The sequence below is a fragment of the Pristiophorus japonicus genome, chromosome 5 (genome assembly GCF_044704955.1).
Source record: "Pristiophorus japonicus isolate sPriJap1 chromosome 5, sPriJap1.hap1, whole genome shotgun sequence".
Classification (NCBI taxonomy): Eukaryota; Metazoa; Chordata; class Chondrichthyes; family Pristiophoridae; genus Pristiophorus; species Pristiophorus japonicus.
The window spans coordinates 7,693,198-7,709,493 of record NC_091981.1 but is presented as its reverse complement, the minus strand read 5'-3'; the positions used below and the strand labels follow the sequence as shown (position 1 = coordinate 7,709,493).

General features: G+C 49.4%; 1 protein-coding gene across 1 annotated transcript; it reads left to right on the top strand.

Annotated features, from left to right (window-relative positions):
• Nucleotides 1-2,420: 2,420 nt before the first annotated feature.
• LOC139263737 (melanocortin receptor 4-like) lies at nt 2,421-5,915 on the top strand. The gene is made up of 3 exons (XM_070879768.1): nt 2,421-2,570; nt 3,066-3,107; nt 5,037-5,915. The coding sequence occupies exons 1-3, from the start codon at nt 2,421-2,423 to the stop codon at nt 5,913-5,915; spliced, it is 1,071 nt and encodes a 356-aa protein (XP_070735869.1).
• Nucleotides 5,916-16,296: the final 10,381 nt, after the last annotated feature.

The following is a 16,296-nucleotide window of genomic DNA, read 5'->3' as shown; positions in this document are numbered from 1 at the left end:
TCTGGATCAGTTCCTATGGACTAGAGGGTAGCTAATGTAACACCACTTTTTAAAAAGGGAGGGAGAGAGAAAACGGGTAATTATAGACTGGTTAGCCTGACATCAGTAGTGGGGAAAATGGTGGAATCAATCATTAAGGATGAAATAGCAGCGCATTTGGAAAGCAGTGATAGGATCGGTCCAAGTCAGCATGGATTTATGAAAGGGAAACCATGCTTGACGAATCTTCTGGAATTTTTTGAGGATGTAACTAGTAGAGTAGACAAGGGAGAACCAGTGGATGTGGTGTATTTGGACTTTCAAAAGGCTTTTGACAAGGTCCCGCACAAGAGATTGGTGTGCAAAATCAAAGTGCATAGTATTGGGGGTAATGTACTGACGTGGATAGAGAACTGGTTGGCAGACAGGAAGCAGAGAGTCGGGATAAACGGGTCCTTTTCATAATGGCAGGCAGTGACTAGTGGAATGCCACAGGGCTCAGTGCTGGGACCCCAGCTCTTTGCAATATACATTAACGATTTAGATGAAGGAACTGAGTGTAAAATCTCAAAGTTTGCAGATGACACTAAACTGGGTGGCGGTGTGAGCTGTGAGGAGGACGCTAAGAGGCTGAAGGGTGACTTGGACAGGTTAGGTGAGTGGCAGATAAATGTGAGGTTATCCATTTTGGAGGCAAAAACACGAAGGCAGAATATTATCTGAATAGCGGCAGATTAGGACAAGGGGAGGTGCAACGAGACCTGGGTGCCATGGTTCATCAGTCATTGAAAGTTGGCATGTAGGTACAGCAGGCGGTGAAGGCGGCAAATGGTATGTTGGCCTTCATAGCTAGGGGATTTGAGTATAGGAGCAGGGAGGTCTTATTGCAGTTGTACAGAGCCTTGGTGAGGCCTCACCTGGAATACTGGGTTCAGTTTTGGTCTCCTAATCTGAGGAAGGACGTTCTTGCTATTGAGGGAGTGCAGCGAAGGTTCACCAGACTGATTCCAGGGATGGCTGGATTGTCATCTGAGGAGAGACTGAATCAACTGGGCTTGTAGTCACTGGAGTTTAGAAGGATGAGAGGGGATCTCATAGAAACATATCCTGACGGGACTGAACAGGTTAGATGCGGGAAGAATATTCCCGATGTTGGGGAAGTCCAGAACCAGGGGACATAGTCTTAGGATAAGGGGTAGGCCGTTTAGGACCGAGATGAGGAGAAACTTCTTCACTCAGAGAGTTGTTAACCTGTGGAATTCCCTACCGCAGAGAGTTGTTGATGCCAGTTCATTGGATATATTCAAGAGGGAGTTAGATATGGCCCTTACGGCTAAAGGGATCAAGGGGTATGGAGAGAAAGCAGGAAAGGGGGACTGAGGGAATGATCAGGCATGATCTTATTGAATGGTGGTGCATGCTTGAAGGGCCAAATGGCCTACTCCTGCACCTATTTTCTATGTTTCTGTTTCTATGATCTGTGTAAGCGTCTAGTATTGGCCTGTGATGCTTCATCATATGGAGTTAGTTGCGTGCTCCAACAAACTAATGAGTCGGACAAATTACAACCTGTTGCATATGCTTCAAAAAGTTTGTGAAAGGCGAAAAGAGCCTACAGCATGATAAAGAAAGAAGCACTAGCCTATGTGTATGGGTTTAAAAAGATGCATCAGTACCTGTTTGGTCTTCAGTTTGAACTGGAAACAAATCACAAGCCACTCATTTCATTGTTTTCGGAAAACAAAGGTATCAATACCAATGCATCGTCCTGCATTCAGAGGCGGGCACTGACATTACCTGCCTATGATTATGTCATTCGCCATAGACCTGGCACTGAGAATTGTGCCAATGCATTGAGCCGCCTGCCCACACTGGAGGTGGAAACGCCACAACCGGCAGACCTACTGTTAGTCATGGATTCTTTTGAAAGTGAAGGAACCTCTGTCACGGCCCAACAAGTTAAGACCTGGATCAGCCAGGATCCGATATTATCGGTTGTGAAACACTGTGTTCTTAGTGGTGATTGGTCTGCCATACCCAAGCAAATGTGTGAGGAGACCAAACCTTACATCTGTCGCAAAGACGAACTATCCATTCAATCAGATTGTATACTGTGGGGTAATCGTGTTGTTATGCCCAAGAAAGACAGAGAGAAATTTGTGCATGATCTACATAGCATGCATCCTGGTATTGTCATAATGAAAGCCATTGCCAGGTCTGATGTATGGTGGCCTGGAATTGACTCTGATCTGGAGTCATGTGTGCATCAGTGCAACACTTGCATGCAGCTAAGTAAAGCACCAGCGGAATCTCCGCTGAGTCTGTGGTCGTGGCCGTCTAAACCATGGTCCAGGATCCACATCGACTTTGCAGGTCCCTTCCTGGGAAAGATGTTCTTAGTTGTGGTGGATGCTTATTCCAAGTGGATAGAGTGTACAGTCATGTCATCCAGTACATCCACAGCTACCATTGAGAGCCTTTGTGTCATGTTTGCCACTCATGGTCTGCTGGACATCGTTATAAGCGACAACGGATCTTGCTTCACCAGTATGGAGTTTCAAGAGTTCATGAAACTCAATGGTATCAAACATGTGAGGTCAGCCCCATTCAAACCCACAGCCAATGGTCAAGCAGAGCGTGCTGTCCAAACCATCAAGCAGAGTATGAAACGTGTAACTCAAGGTTCACTGCAAACTCGCTTGCCATGCATATTGCTTAGTTACAGGACAAGATCCTATATGCTTAGCGGTGTCTCCCCTGCTGAACTATTGATGAAGAGAGGTCTCAAGACCAGGCTCTCTCTTGTCCACCCCGACTTGAATAATCGTGTCGAATACAGACGTCAAAGTCGGCAAGGGTATCATGATTGCGCTACTGTGTCACGTGACATTTCTAGCAATGATGCTGTGTATGTACTGAATTATGGTCAAGATCCCAAGTGGATCGCCGGTACTGTTACGGCCAAGGAGGGTAACAGAGTGTTTATTGTTAAACTCAAGAATGGGCAAACATGCAGGAAACATGTTGATCAGATAAAGCTGCGGCACACGGATGAACTGGAACAGTCTGAGGAAGACACAATCAGTGACCAACCAACCTACCCTCAGTCATCAGAGGACTCCGCCATCATCAATGAATCTGGACTTTCAATCCCTGACATGGTCATTGCCACTCCCATCAGATCGGCCCCAGCCCCCAGTCACAACAGACTCAGAACGTTCGCCCAAGGCTGGAGTTGAACTGAGACGTTCAACTTGGGAGCGGAAAGCCCCCGATCGTCTCAATTTGTAAAAACTCCGTTACTAATATCTTAAAGGGGGATATTGTCATGTATGAATGCTTGGGGTTACTAGCCACCAGGTGGCGCTACTGTCGGAGGTCATTGGGCTGTACGCACGTGTGCGCGGCCCAGGTATAAAAGGCAAGTCATCTTGTAATGTGATCACTTCGGGCCCTAGTAAAGCAGAGCCAGGTTTGTACCTGTGTTAGTTTACAGTATTCAGTCTATCGAGTTATTACACACACAACAGAAACAATACTAGCATATATTCAAGGCTGAAATGTACAGCTTTAGCCAACTTTGAACAAAGCTTTCAGGGATCTTTTAGTATGATGGATTTTTATAGGTAAATCACAAACTAGATCAGTTTTATATACATAGGACGACATTGGATATACGGCCCAGAAACAGGCCATTCGGCCCAACCAGTCCATGCTGGCGTTTATGCTCCACTCGAGACTCCTCCCGTCTTTCCCCATCTAACTCTATCAGCATAACCCTCTATTCCCTTCTCCCCCATACGCTTGTCCAGCCTCCCCTTAAATACATCGATACTATTCGCCTCAACCCCTCCCTGTGGCATCGAGTTCCACATTCTCACCACTCTCTGGGTAAAGAAGTTTCTTCTGAATTCCCTATTGGATTTCTTGGTGACTATCTTATATTGATGGCCTCTAGTTATACTCTTCCCAACAAGTAGAAACATTCTCTCTGTATCCACTCGATCAAAATCTTTTGTAATTCTATTAGGTCAGCCCTCAAGAGAAGAGAGATCCAGCCTGTTCACCCTTTCCTGATATTTATACCCTCGCATTTCTGCGATCATCCTTGTAAATCTTCTCTGCACCCTCTCCAGTGCCTCTCTATCCTTTTTACATTAAGCATCAAGATGCATGTGTGCTTTCAGCTTCTAATTGAGGGCTGGTTAGGAAACAGGTCACAAATTGATGGAAGTGGAACGACCTCTGCAACATGCTTTTGTTTATAGCCTGCGCAAGGCAAAAGTCCTTGAGAATGAAAGTGACTCGCCCGTGGACAATGAGAAGCGGAGTTTTCTTGGAACGGTTAACATCCTGTCGTTGTCAGTCAAGTTGATGCTACGTGCGATAGGCTGATGTGCAGTGTGGTGGGCGTGGAGCATGGTATGCATAGGTCTTGTACAGTCTGTGAAAATGCAAAAGGTGCTGGTTGCTTGCTGAATCTCCCACCAGCAGAGCAGTGTGACTAGCTGCACTGGCTGTTAAAGACAAACGCAACTGACTCTGGAAGGGTATCAGAACTGAGTCGACAAGGGGAGAAAGAGAGAAAGAACTTTGTACCCATCCAACAGCCTCCCGTGAGTGAGATGTGCTGCCGTTAACACACGCAAGCTCGGGAAGGACAGCTGGAACAATAAAAAAAAAACAAAGTATGCACAAGCGTGCTCGTCAGAGGAATTTGGCAGAAACGTTTCTGTGATCGTTTCAAGATGATTTGCTTCACAAACGGTCTGACTGACCTCGGGAGAAATCTCAGCACTGCGTGAGGAGATAGTCGAGCGTGGCAGCTAAGTAGCGAGACCGGTGCTTCAGCTCTGCGCTGCGCTTTGCGATTCCGGCTTTGGCGGCTTGAACGGCGTCTCTGCTGGGACCTGGAGCTCGGTCGGCGGGCTATGAACGCCTCACTTCACCGCGGGCCGCCGGGGGCCCCGCGGCCCGGCAACCACAGCGCGCCGGGGTCGGCCGTCACCACCAACGGCTCGCGGGGCGGGGATGTGGGAGTCTCCTCGGGCTGCTACGAGCAGCTGTGGATCTCCACCGAGGTCTTCCTGACGCTGGGGCTGGTCAGCCTGCTGGCCAACATCTTGGTGATCGCGGCCATCGCCAAGAACCGGAACCTGCACTCGCCCATGTACTTTTTCATCTGTAGCCTGGCGGTGGCCGACATGCTGGTCAGCGTGTCCAACACCTGGGAGACCATCTTCATCGCCATGCTGAGAAGCCGTCACCTGACGGCCCGGGACAGCCTGATCAAGAGCATGGACAATGTCTTTGACTCCATGATCTGCAGCTCGCTGCTGGCCTCCATCTGCAGCCTGCTGGCCATCGGCATCGACCGCTACATCACCATCTTCTATGCCCTGCGCTACCACAACCTGGTGACGGCCCGCCGGGCGCTGGCTGTCATCACCGGCATCTGGGCTGCCTGCACGGGCTCGGGTATCCTCTTCGTGGTCCACTCGGAGAGCACGGCCGTGGTGGTCTGCCTCATCGCCGTCTTCCTGGCCATGCTGGCCCTGCTGGCCTCGCTCTATGTCCACATGTTCATGCTGGCCCGCCGGCACGTCAAGCGCATTGCCGCGCTGACCGCTGGCGGGGCCGTGCGGCAGGCCGCCAACATGCGGGGGGCCGTCACCGTCACCATCCTGCTGGGGGTCTTCGTGGTCTGCTGGGCGCCCTTCTTCATGCACCTCATCCTCATGGTCTCCTGCCCGCGCAACCCCTACTGCCTCTGCTTCATGTCCTACTTCAACGTGTACCTCATCCTCATCATGTGCAACTCGGTCGTTGACCCCCTCATCTATGCCTTTCGCAGCCAGGAAATGCGCAAGACCTTCAAGGAAATCATTTGCTGCTACGGTCTGCAGGGACTCTGCGATCGGCCAAGTAAATATTAATCTACTTCTTCTGCAGGGAATCGAATGCGGCCAGGGTGATCTCCTGGACTAGTTTCGATCACCTGATTGGTTCGGAGAGGAATTTTCCCAGATTTATTTTCTCCCTAAATTGGCCTGGGTTTTTATCTGGTTTTTGCCTCTCCCAGGAGATCGCACGGCTCCGGTTGGGGTGGAGTGTAGAATGTTTCAGTGTAAGGGGTGTCGCAGTTGCATGAGGCGGACTGGTTGGGCTGGGTGCTCTTTGCCTTTCCGTCATTGTTCATATATAACCTTCAGGGCTGCTGACCAAGGGCCGTGTGGCTCTTTGTCGGCCGGGGCGGGCACGATGGGCCAGAATGGCCTCCTTCTGCGCTGTAAATTTCTACGTTTCTATGTTTCTACACATGTTTCCGATCCAGTCCTGCCCCCGGAGTCGACTTGCTTGGAGTCTAACGTGAGTTCGACTTTGGCTGATGAGACCAAAGATCTTGCCGAGGCAGCGCTGGTGGTATTTCTCACTGTCTCTGTCACAGATGGGGCAGACGGTGGTTGGAGGGACGGGTGGGTGGGGTGGGTGGGGGGCTTGGGTTGTCGTGCGCTCCTTCCGCTGTTTGCGCTTGGCTTCCGCGTGCTCCCGGCGAAGAGACTCGAGGTGTTCAGCGCCTTCCCGGATGCTCCTCCTCCCCTTTGAGCGGTCTTGGGCCAGGGATTCCCAGGTGTCGGTGGGGATGTTGCATTTTTTCAAGGGGGCTTTGAGAGTGTCCTTGAAGCCTTTTCTCAGCCCTCCTGGGACTCGCTTGCCGTGTCGGAGCTCGGAGTAGAGTGCTTGTTTCGGGCATGTGGACAATGTGGCCTGTCCATCAGAGCTGGTCGAGCGAGGTCAATGCCTCGATGCTGGGGGTGTTGACCTGAGAGAGGACACTGACGTTGGTGTGCCTATCCTGCCAATGGATTTGCAGGATTTTGTGGAGGCAGTGCAAAATACCATTAAAAGGGGAGGCAGCACAGGTGCTATTAGCCCTCCAGGACTACTTGGTCAAGGATGGAGGAACCAGTTCCTTGTCCTCCAAAGATATATTGGGACTTTCCTCACATTGTACAGCAGCTGTTTTTATCACCAATTCTCTTTGCTCCTCTCCGAAGGTAGTCGTTGCTTGCTGGAGTACAGTTACAGTCACCTTTAGGATCTCATCCAAATGGGGGTCCAGCAGGTATGAGTCTCAACAGTGAGTATTGTCAGAGAATTTGGCCATGGGGGTGGGGGGGGGGGAGGGGGGTGGAGGGGCAGTGGGCCTTTGCCAAGATCTATCCACACCTTACAGCCAAATCTGCTCCCTTTTACCAGTTATTGGCAGATAGTTATTGCTAGAGGGCATGATCTTAAAATAAGGGGCCGCCCATTTAAAACTGAGATGAGGAGAAATTTCTTCTCTCAGAGGGTTGTAAATCTGTGGAATTCACTGCCTCAGAGAGCTGTGGAGGCTGGGACATTGAATATATTTAAGACAGAAATAGACAGTTTCTTAAACGATAAGGGGATAAGGGGTTATGGGGAGCGGGCAGGGAAGTGGAGCTGAGTCCATGATCGGATCAGCCATGATCTTATTGAATGGCGGAGCAGGCTCGAGGGGCCAAATGGCCGACTCCTGCTCCTATTTCTTATGTTCTTAAAGTAATCAGGAGAGAAAACAAGAGGCTGATTTTAATTCTCCCTGACCTTACAAGGATGTTGCCTGGACTGGAGAATTTTAGCGATGAGGAAAGATTGGATAGGCTGGGGTTGTTTTCTTTGGAACAGAGGAGGCTGAGGGGAGATTTAATTGAGGTGTATAAAATTATGAGGGGCCTGGATAGAGTGGATAGGAAGGACCTGTTTCCCTTAGCAGAGGGGTCAATAACCAGGTGGCATAGATTTAAAGTAATTGGTGGAAGGATTAGCGGGGAGTTGAGGGGAACTTTCTTCACCCAGAGGGTGGTGGGGGTCTGGAACTCACTGCCTGAAAGGGTGGTAGAGGCAGAAACCCTCACCGCATTTAAAAAGTACTTGGATGTGCACCTGAAGTGCCGTAACCTACAGGGCTACGGACCGAGAGCTGGAAAGTGGGATTAGGCTGGATAGCTCTTGGTCGGTTGGCGCGGACACGATGGGCCGAATGGCCTCCTTCTGTGCTGTAAATGTCCGTGAGTCTATGATTCTGTGACAAATTGGAGCACTCCCTGACTGCCATTCAGCCCAGATCAGCCTATTGAGTGCAGCCCAGTGATGATCAAATAGAACCATGGAATCTTACAGCACAGAAGGAGGCCATTCGGCCCCTCGAGCTTGTGCCGGCTTTGAAAGGATGCTCCAATTCAGTCCCACTCCCGAGCTTTTCCCCCTTAACCCGACAAATTAGTCCTCTTCAAGTACATGTGGTAACTGCTTCCACTGCCCTTTCAGGTAGCGCGTTCCAGATCATAACGCCCCTCCTAAGTGAAAAAATAGTTCTCCTCATTGCCCCTCTAGCCCTTTTACCAATTTTTTAAAATCAATGACCTCCGGTTGAATCGAGAACCTCGCTGGTCAGTATGGCTTGGATACAATGGACAAAGTCTTTGAGACAGAAGGGAGACCAGAATTGAGCCGTAGCTCAGTGGGCAGCACTCTCGCCTCCGAGTCAGAAGGTTGTGGGTTCAAGTCCCACTCCAAAAATTTGACAAAAATCTTGGCTGACACTCCCAGTGCAGTACTGAGGGAGCGCCGCACTGTCGGAGGGGCAGTGCTGAGGGAGTGCCGCACTGTCGGAGGGGCAGTACTGAGGGAGTGCCGCACTGTCGGAGGGGCAGTTCTGAGGGAGCGCCGCACTGTTGGAAGGGCAGTACTGAGGGAGTGCTGCACTGTCGGAGGGGCAGTACTGAGGGAGCACCGCACTGTCGGAGGGGCAGTACTGAGGGAGCGCCGCACTGTCGGAAGTGCTGCCTTATGGATGGGACGTTAAACCGAGGCCCCGTCTGCTCTCTCAGGTGGAGGTAAAAGATCCCAGGGCACTATTTCGAATAAGAGCAGATGTTCTGGGCTAATATTTATCCCTCAATCAACATCACTAAAACAGATTATCTGGTCAATATCACATGGCTGTTTGTGGGAGTTTGCTGTGCGCAAGTTGGCTGCCGCGTTTCCCACATTACAACAGTGACCACTCTTCGTAAAGCGCTTTAGGACTTCCGGTGGTCGTGAAAGGCGCTATGTAAATGCAAGACTTTTTTTAAGGGTAAGCCGGTCTGGATCTCCTTTGTATAAAAGATGCATCCCCTCCCCTCTGTTTCCCCCCCCCCCACTCTCTCTGCTGCTCCCACCCCCCTCTGCTCCCCCCCCCCATCCCGCTCTGCACCCCTATGGTTTATGGACTTTCAGTTTTTCAGTGAATGCACATGGATGTAATTTGTGTTGTCTTTAAAATATCATTTATGTATACACGATTCAAATGCTTCTTGCTGTAGTTCTTCAAAGAGTTACTTAATTAAAAAAACTTGCGATGGGCTGTGTTGTTTTTGATGGTATCCACCACTGTTGTGCAGTCTCACGAAAAAACTACCGTACAAGAATTCCTTTGAGGGATCCTTCCTGCTATCCCTCGCATATTACCTGAAGCGTCTGAGTTCGTGGATCTTCTAAGTATTGATGTGTTGGAAAGAAAGGCTGTTTAGCTCACTCACTGCGGCCTCATGCGAGCTGTTGCTTCAAAGACTAGTACAGCACAGAAGGAGGCCATTCAGCTCATCGAGTCCATCACTTCCTGTGCTCGCTGACCCGTGTCCTAACTCGCACCGAGTCCCGCTCACCCATCACCCCCTGTGCTCGCTACCCCGTGCCCTAACTCGCACCAAGTCCCGCTCACCCATCACCCCCTGTGCTCGCTGCCCCGTGTCCTAACTCGCACCAAGTCCCGCTCACCCATCACCCCCTGTGCTCGCTGCCCCGTGTCCTAACCCGCACCAAGTCCCGTTCACCCATCACCTCTGTGCTCGCTGCCCCGTGTCTTAACTCACACCAAGTCCCGCTCATCTATCACCCCCTGTGCTCACTGCCCCGTGCCCTAACTCGCACCAAGTCCCGCTCATCTATCACCCCCTGTGCTCACTGCCCCGTGCCCTAACTCGCACCAAGTCCCGCTCAGCCATCACCCACTGTGCTCGCTGCCCCATGTCCTAACTCGCACCAAGTCCCGCTCACCCATCACCCCCTGTGCTCGCTGCCCCGTGCCCTAACTCGCACCAAGTCCCACTCACCCATCACCCCCTGTGCTCACTGACCTACATTGGCTCCCAGTTAAGCAACATCTCGATTTCAAACTTCTCATCCTTGTTTACAAATCCCTCCATGGCCCTCGCCCCTCCCTATCTCTGTAATCTCCTTCAGCCCCACAACCCCCCAAGGTATCTACACCCCTCTAATTCTGCCCTCTTGAGCATCTCTGATTATAATCACTCCACCATCGGCAGCCGTGTCTTCTGTTGCCTGGGCCCCAAGCTCTGGAACTCCCTCCCTAAACCTCTCCGCCTTTCTACCTCTCTTTCCTTCCTCAAGACGCTCCTTAAAACCTCCCTCTTTGACCAAACTTTTGGTCACCTGCCCTAATTTCTACTTATGCAGCTCAGTATCAAATTTTTATCTCATAACACTGCTGTGAAGGCGCTATATAAATACAAGTTGTTGTGTTGTTGAGTCTTGCTCTTTCGAAGAACAAGCCATTGAGTCTCACTCTCCATTGGCTCTTTCCCCACATCCCTATAAACGTTATGCCCTTCAAGTATTGGATTGGATTCAAAGATTGGATAGGCTGGGTTTGTTTTCTTTGGAACAGAGGAGGCTAATGGGGAGACCTTATTCAGGTGTATAAAATTATGAGGGGCCTAGATAGAGTGGATAGGAAGGACCTGTTTCCCTTAGCAGAGGGGTCAATAACCAAGGGGGCATAGATTTAAAGTAATTGGCGGGAGGTTTCGAGGGGATTTGAGGGGAACTTTCTTCACTCAGAGAGCGGTGGGGGTCTGGAACTCACTGCCTGAAAGGGTGGTAGAGGCAGAAACCCTCATCACATTTAAAAAGTACCTGGATGTGCGCTTAAAGTGCCGTAACCTGCAGGGCTACGGACCGAGAGCGGGAAAGTGGAATTAGGCTGGGTAGCTCTTGGTCGGCCGGCGCAGACACGATGGGCCGAATGGCCTCCTTCTGTGCCGTAAATTTCTACGATTCTTTACAAACCTTTTATTTTAAAAAAAGAAAAGCCGTCAGCAATTTCTGTTACCGTGACATAACACTAAAGTGGAACACTAATGTGTCTCCCGGCAATATATGTAAGCGCCATGGTTTACACTAAGCTGTGTGGCTGAGCATTATTCATTATACATTATAAGAACATAAGAAATAGGAACAGTAGGCCATATGGCCCCTTGAGCCTGCTCCGCCATTTAATAAGATCATGGCTGATCCGATCATGGAATCAGGTCCACTTCCCTGCCCGCTCTCCATAACCCCTTATTCCCTTGTCGGTTAAGAAAATGTCTATTTCTGTCTTAAATATATTCAATGACCCAGCTTCCACAGCTCTCTGAGGCAGTGAATTCCACAGATTTACAACCCTCTGAGAGAAGAAATTTCTCCTCATCTCAGTTTTAAATGGGCGGTCCCTTATTCTAAGATCATGCCCCCTAGTTCTAGTCTCCCCCATCAGTGGAAACATCCTCTCTGCATCCACCTTGTCAAGTTCCCTCATAATCTGATACGCTTCGATAAGATCACCTCTCATTCTATCTCTGATTCTAAGTATTTATCCAACTCCCTTCCTTCCTTCTAATTTCTACCTTCCCTTTTCACTCTCCAATCGCCTTTGCGGCTGCCATCCAACATCCTCCATTACATGGCCAACATCTCGAACTGTAGCAGCTTGTGGGCACCAGTTGTTGAATCAGCAAACGTAATACAATAATAATACGTCGATATGGCAGCACCACTGATCGTTTGTGAAACGCAGAGCGATGCAGCAACTCGGTCAGCTTGTTAATCTGGGACCAAGATTGAAACCTACCAGGGAGTTTGTCAAAAGTTTTCTGAGAACGGCAGCTGACATTTTGTTTGGCTCTTGTGCATGGAATGTATTTGCTTCATGGGTTCTTTGCTTAAGAATTCGTAGCAATACATCGCTATTAAGAACGAGTTGGTTTATTAACAAAGGTTTAACAATCACACTACACATTATCAGTCCATCCACCAGGCTCACAACTGCATACCTCATCGTGGATCCCCCAAACCCAACTGGCTGGGGTTTTATTGAGTCTTGTGAACATCACATGACTGGCTGAGCCACTCACAGTGCAACAGCTCTACAACTATTTTAATAAAACGGTAAAGACAAGTGCGCGCTTATTAACATAGAAACATAGAAAATAGGTGCAGGAGCAGGCCATTCAGCCCCTCGAGCCTGCACCACCATTCAATATGATCATGGCTGATCATGCAAGTTCAGTAACCCCTTCCTGCTTTCTCTCCATACCCCTTGATCCCTTTAGCCGTAAGGACCACATCTAACTCCCTTTTGAATATATCCAACGAACTGGCCTCAACAACTTTCTGTGGTAGAGAATTCCACAGGTTCACCACTCTCTGAGTGAAGAAGTTTCTCCTCATCTCGGTCTTAAATGGCTTACCCCTTATCCTTAGACTATGTCCCCTGGTTCTGGACTTCCCCAACATCGGGAACATTCTTCCTGCATCTAACCTGTCCAAACCCGTCAGAATTTTATATGTTTCGATGAGATCCCCTCTCATTCTTCCAAATTCCAGTGAATATAAGCGATCCAGTCTTTCTTCATATGTCAGTCCTGCCGTCCCAGGAATCAGTCTGGTGAACCTTCGCTGCACTCCCTCAATAGCAAGAATGTCCTTCCTCAGATTAAAGGGGACTAGAACCGACAAACGAACAAATAAACTTTTTGAACATTGGAACGACCAAATTAAAATTTGTTTGCCGGGGGTGATGATGCACTCCAGTCCCTCCGGTGCCCACCTCGAGTAGAAGGCTGCGAGCCTACCGGTGGACACCGAAAATCTGACTGGCGCTCGGCAAACATGTTCGGATTTCCGTCAGTGCGCGACACGTGTTGCGGGCGGATTAATGAAGCTTGAAACAATTATGAAGGATCTCACGGACTTGAATTATTTTGCCAACTGATGTGTAATAAATTAATTCCCCTGATGAAGAACAGCTCTACAAACTCTGAACCGATAAGGGATTAAGGGCTTATGGGGAGCGGAGGGGGAAGTGAAGCTGAGTCCATGATCAGATCAGCAATGATCGTATTGAATGGTGGAGCAGGCTCGAGGGGCCGTATGGGCCAACTCTTGCTCCTATTTCTTATGTTCTTATGCTCTTAAACCTCAGGTGCATACATTTCAGTGCACATTCTTGTCAGCTGTCCGGCATTACCATGTATCAAGTTTTAAAATTCATGTTATTAAAACCAAATTACTTTTGTCACACAGAGAAATTATTTTTAGAGGGAAAGAGATTGCTGCTTAGTAGCAGTTGGGTGATTTATACCTTGCTGCCGTTGCTGATCGTGGTTGGTTTATTCCTGTGAATGTAACCCACAAAGCTTTTACTTCTAGTTTTGCTTCATGTTATAGTTCATAGGCTTACATATTACAAAAGAAAACAGAGATGAGGAGGAATTTCTTCTCTCAGAGGGTTGTAAATCTGTGGAATTCGCTGCCCCAGAGAGCTGTGGAGGCTGGGTCATTGAATATATATTTAAGGCGGAGATAGACAGATTTTTGAGCGATAAGGGAGTGAAGGGTTATGGGGAGCGGGCGGGGAAGTGGAGCTGAGTCCATGATCAGATCAGCCATGATCATATTAAATGGCGGAGCAGACTCGAGGGGCCGAATGGCCGACTCCTGCTCCTATTTCTTATGTTCTTATGTACTCTGCTTTTATTCCAATTTCTCCCCCAATCTGGTCCTAAGTGATTGCAAAGGAGCCCACCACAGTTGCCCCTTTCACTTGTGCAGAATGCAGTTGCATTTTCTTAGAAATAGGTTAAGCACTCGATTTTGTCAAAATATTCAATAAAATATAAACTCCTTCATTCCGCTTCATTCATCATCCTGCTTCCCCGCAAACTATTTAACAGTATGCCTGTATCAATAAGGTTATTGACTTGAGCCTGTCCAACAGCAATGCAAATCCATGCTTGGAAGAGAAAAGAAACTCGATATTCGGTTTCCTGAGAGTTAATTGGCAAAGTGTTTTGGGGCTGAAATTCTCCCCTTTCCGAAAGGCCCGTTCACGCCTGCGGGAGGCGCTAACGAGGCGATAAGGACTTTCCCCCCCAGGGTGGGCAGGCGGATGAAGCGACCCGCCCAGAATTGCCCCCCCGGGAAGGGGGCGGGAAAAATGGCTTTGCGCCGGGCCCCGTAGTTTTCGCCCCGGATGGCGGCGTACATGCCCCACACCGACCCCTTTACGCCCCGCAGGGGGGAAATTACCCTAAGGGAGCGAGGTTGGCGTGGGGGCGATGCCACCGACAGTTTCGTGGGGCACCCTTAAAAGGGAGGACCTCACGCCACGGCATGACAATGCAGTCGACTTGAAAATGGCGGCTGCTGGTTTGGCTGTGCCACCAACGGACAGCCCCGGCGCCCCCTCTTGGTAGCCAGGCTGCTGGCCTGGCCGGAACCCTCCCTGGTGGCCCAGTGGACACTAGGAAAGCAGCTGCAGAGTCCCCAGGGGCCTTCCCCTTTAAGAGAAGGGGAGCATTGTGATACATCAGCGTGACGTGGCACGTCTGCGTCACGGTGACATCATCAGCACGGCGCTGAGTGACATCATCGCGATTCCGCCCCGCCACTGCCCCGCGGAAACGCAGAACGACCCCCCCACCCCCCCACACCACCCGAATGTTTCTTCATCCACCAAGACCCCAATTCCGAGTGATTCAAGTTCCGCTTTCGGCGGATGGTAAGTTTTTTTTTAAGTCAAATTGAGCGCCCCGAATGGGGTTGGGGGCCATTTCTCCATCTTTATATCGAACAGGCAAAGAATGCTATTCATACAAAACAGTGAAATATCACATGTTCAAAGACACCATGCTGGTTACAGAAAAACTGTCCCCCCTCTCACTAATATAACAACAGAAAATGCTGGAAATACTCAGCAGGTCAGGCAGCATCTGTGGAGAGAGAAACAGAGTTAACGTTTCAGGTCGATGACCCTTTGTCAGCACTGGGAAAAGTTGTAATAATAATAATAACTTGTATTTATATAGCGCCTTTAACGTAGTAAAACGTCCCAAGGTGCTTCGCAGCAGTGTTATAGACAAAACAGATAAATTTGACTCCGAGCCACATAAGGTGATATTAGGGCAAGTGACCAAAAGCTTGGTCAAAGAGGTATGGTTTTAAGGAGCATCTTAAAGGAGGAAAGAGAGGTAGAGAGGCAGAGAGGTTTAGACAGGGAGTTCCAGAGCTTGGGGCCCAGGTAACAGAAGGCATGGCCACCGATGGTGGAGTGATTATAATCAGGGATGCTCAAGAGAGCAGAATTAGAGGAGCGCAGACATCTCGGGGGGTTGTGGGGCTGGAGGAGATTACAGAGATAGGTAGATGTAACAGATTGTAAGCAAGTGTCGGGGCCATCATGACATCCCCTCTGACCATTGACAGAATCAACTGCCACTCCCACGCCAATCCCCAGACCAGCCTCTGAAGAGGCCCAAGCCGGGCCTTCCACATTACCGCCTGCCCACGCCCCCCATCAAGAAGTGCACATTACATAAGAACATAAGAACATAAGAACATAAGAATTAGGAACAGGAGTAGACCATCCAGCCCCTCGAGCCTGCTCCGCCATTCAACAAGATCATGGCTGATCTGGTCGTGGACTCAGCTCCACTTACCCGCCCTCTCCCCATAACCCTTAATTCCTTTATTGGTTAAAAATCTATCAATCTTTGACTTGAAAACATTCAATGAGCTAGCCTCAACTGCTTCCCTGGGCAGAGAATTCCACAGATTCACAACCCTCTGGGAGAAGAAATTCCTTCTCAACTCGGTTTTAAATTGGCTCCTCCGTATTTTGAGGCTGTGCCCCCTAGTTCTAGTCTCCCCGACCAGTGGAAAAAACCTCTCTGCCTCTATCATGCCTATCCCTTTCATGATTTTAAATGTTTCTATAAGATCACCCCTCATCCTTCTGAACTCCAAGGAGTAAAGACCCAGTCTACTCAATCTATCATCATAAGGTAACCCCCTCATTTCTGGAATCAGCCGAGTGAATCGTCTCTGTACCCCTTCCAAAGCTAGTATATCCTTCCTTAAGTAAGGTGACCAAAACTGCACGCAGTACTCCAGGTGCGGCCTTAC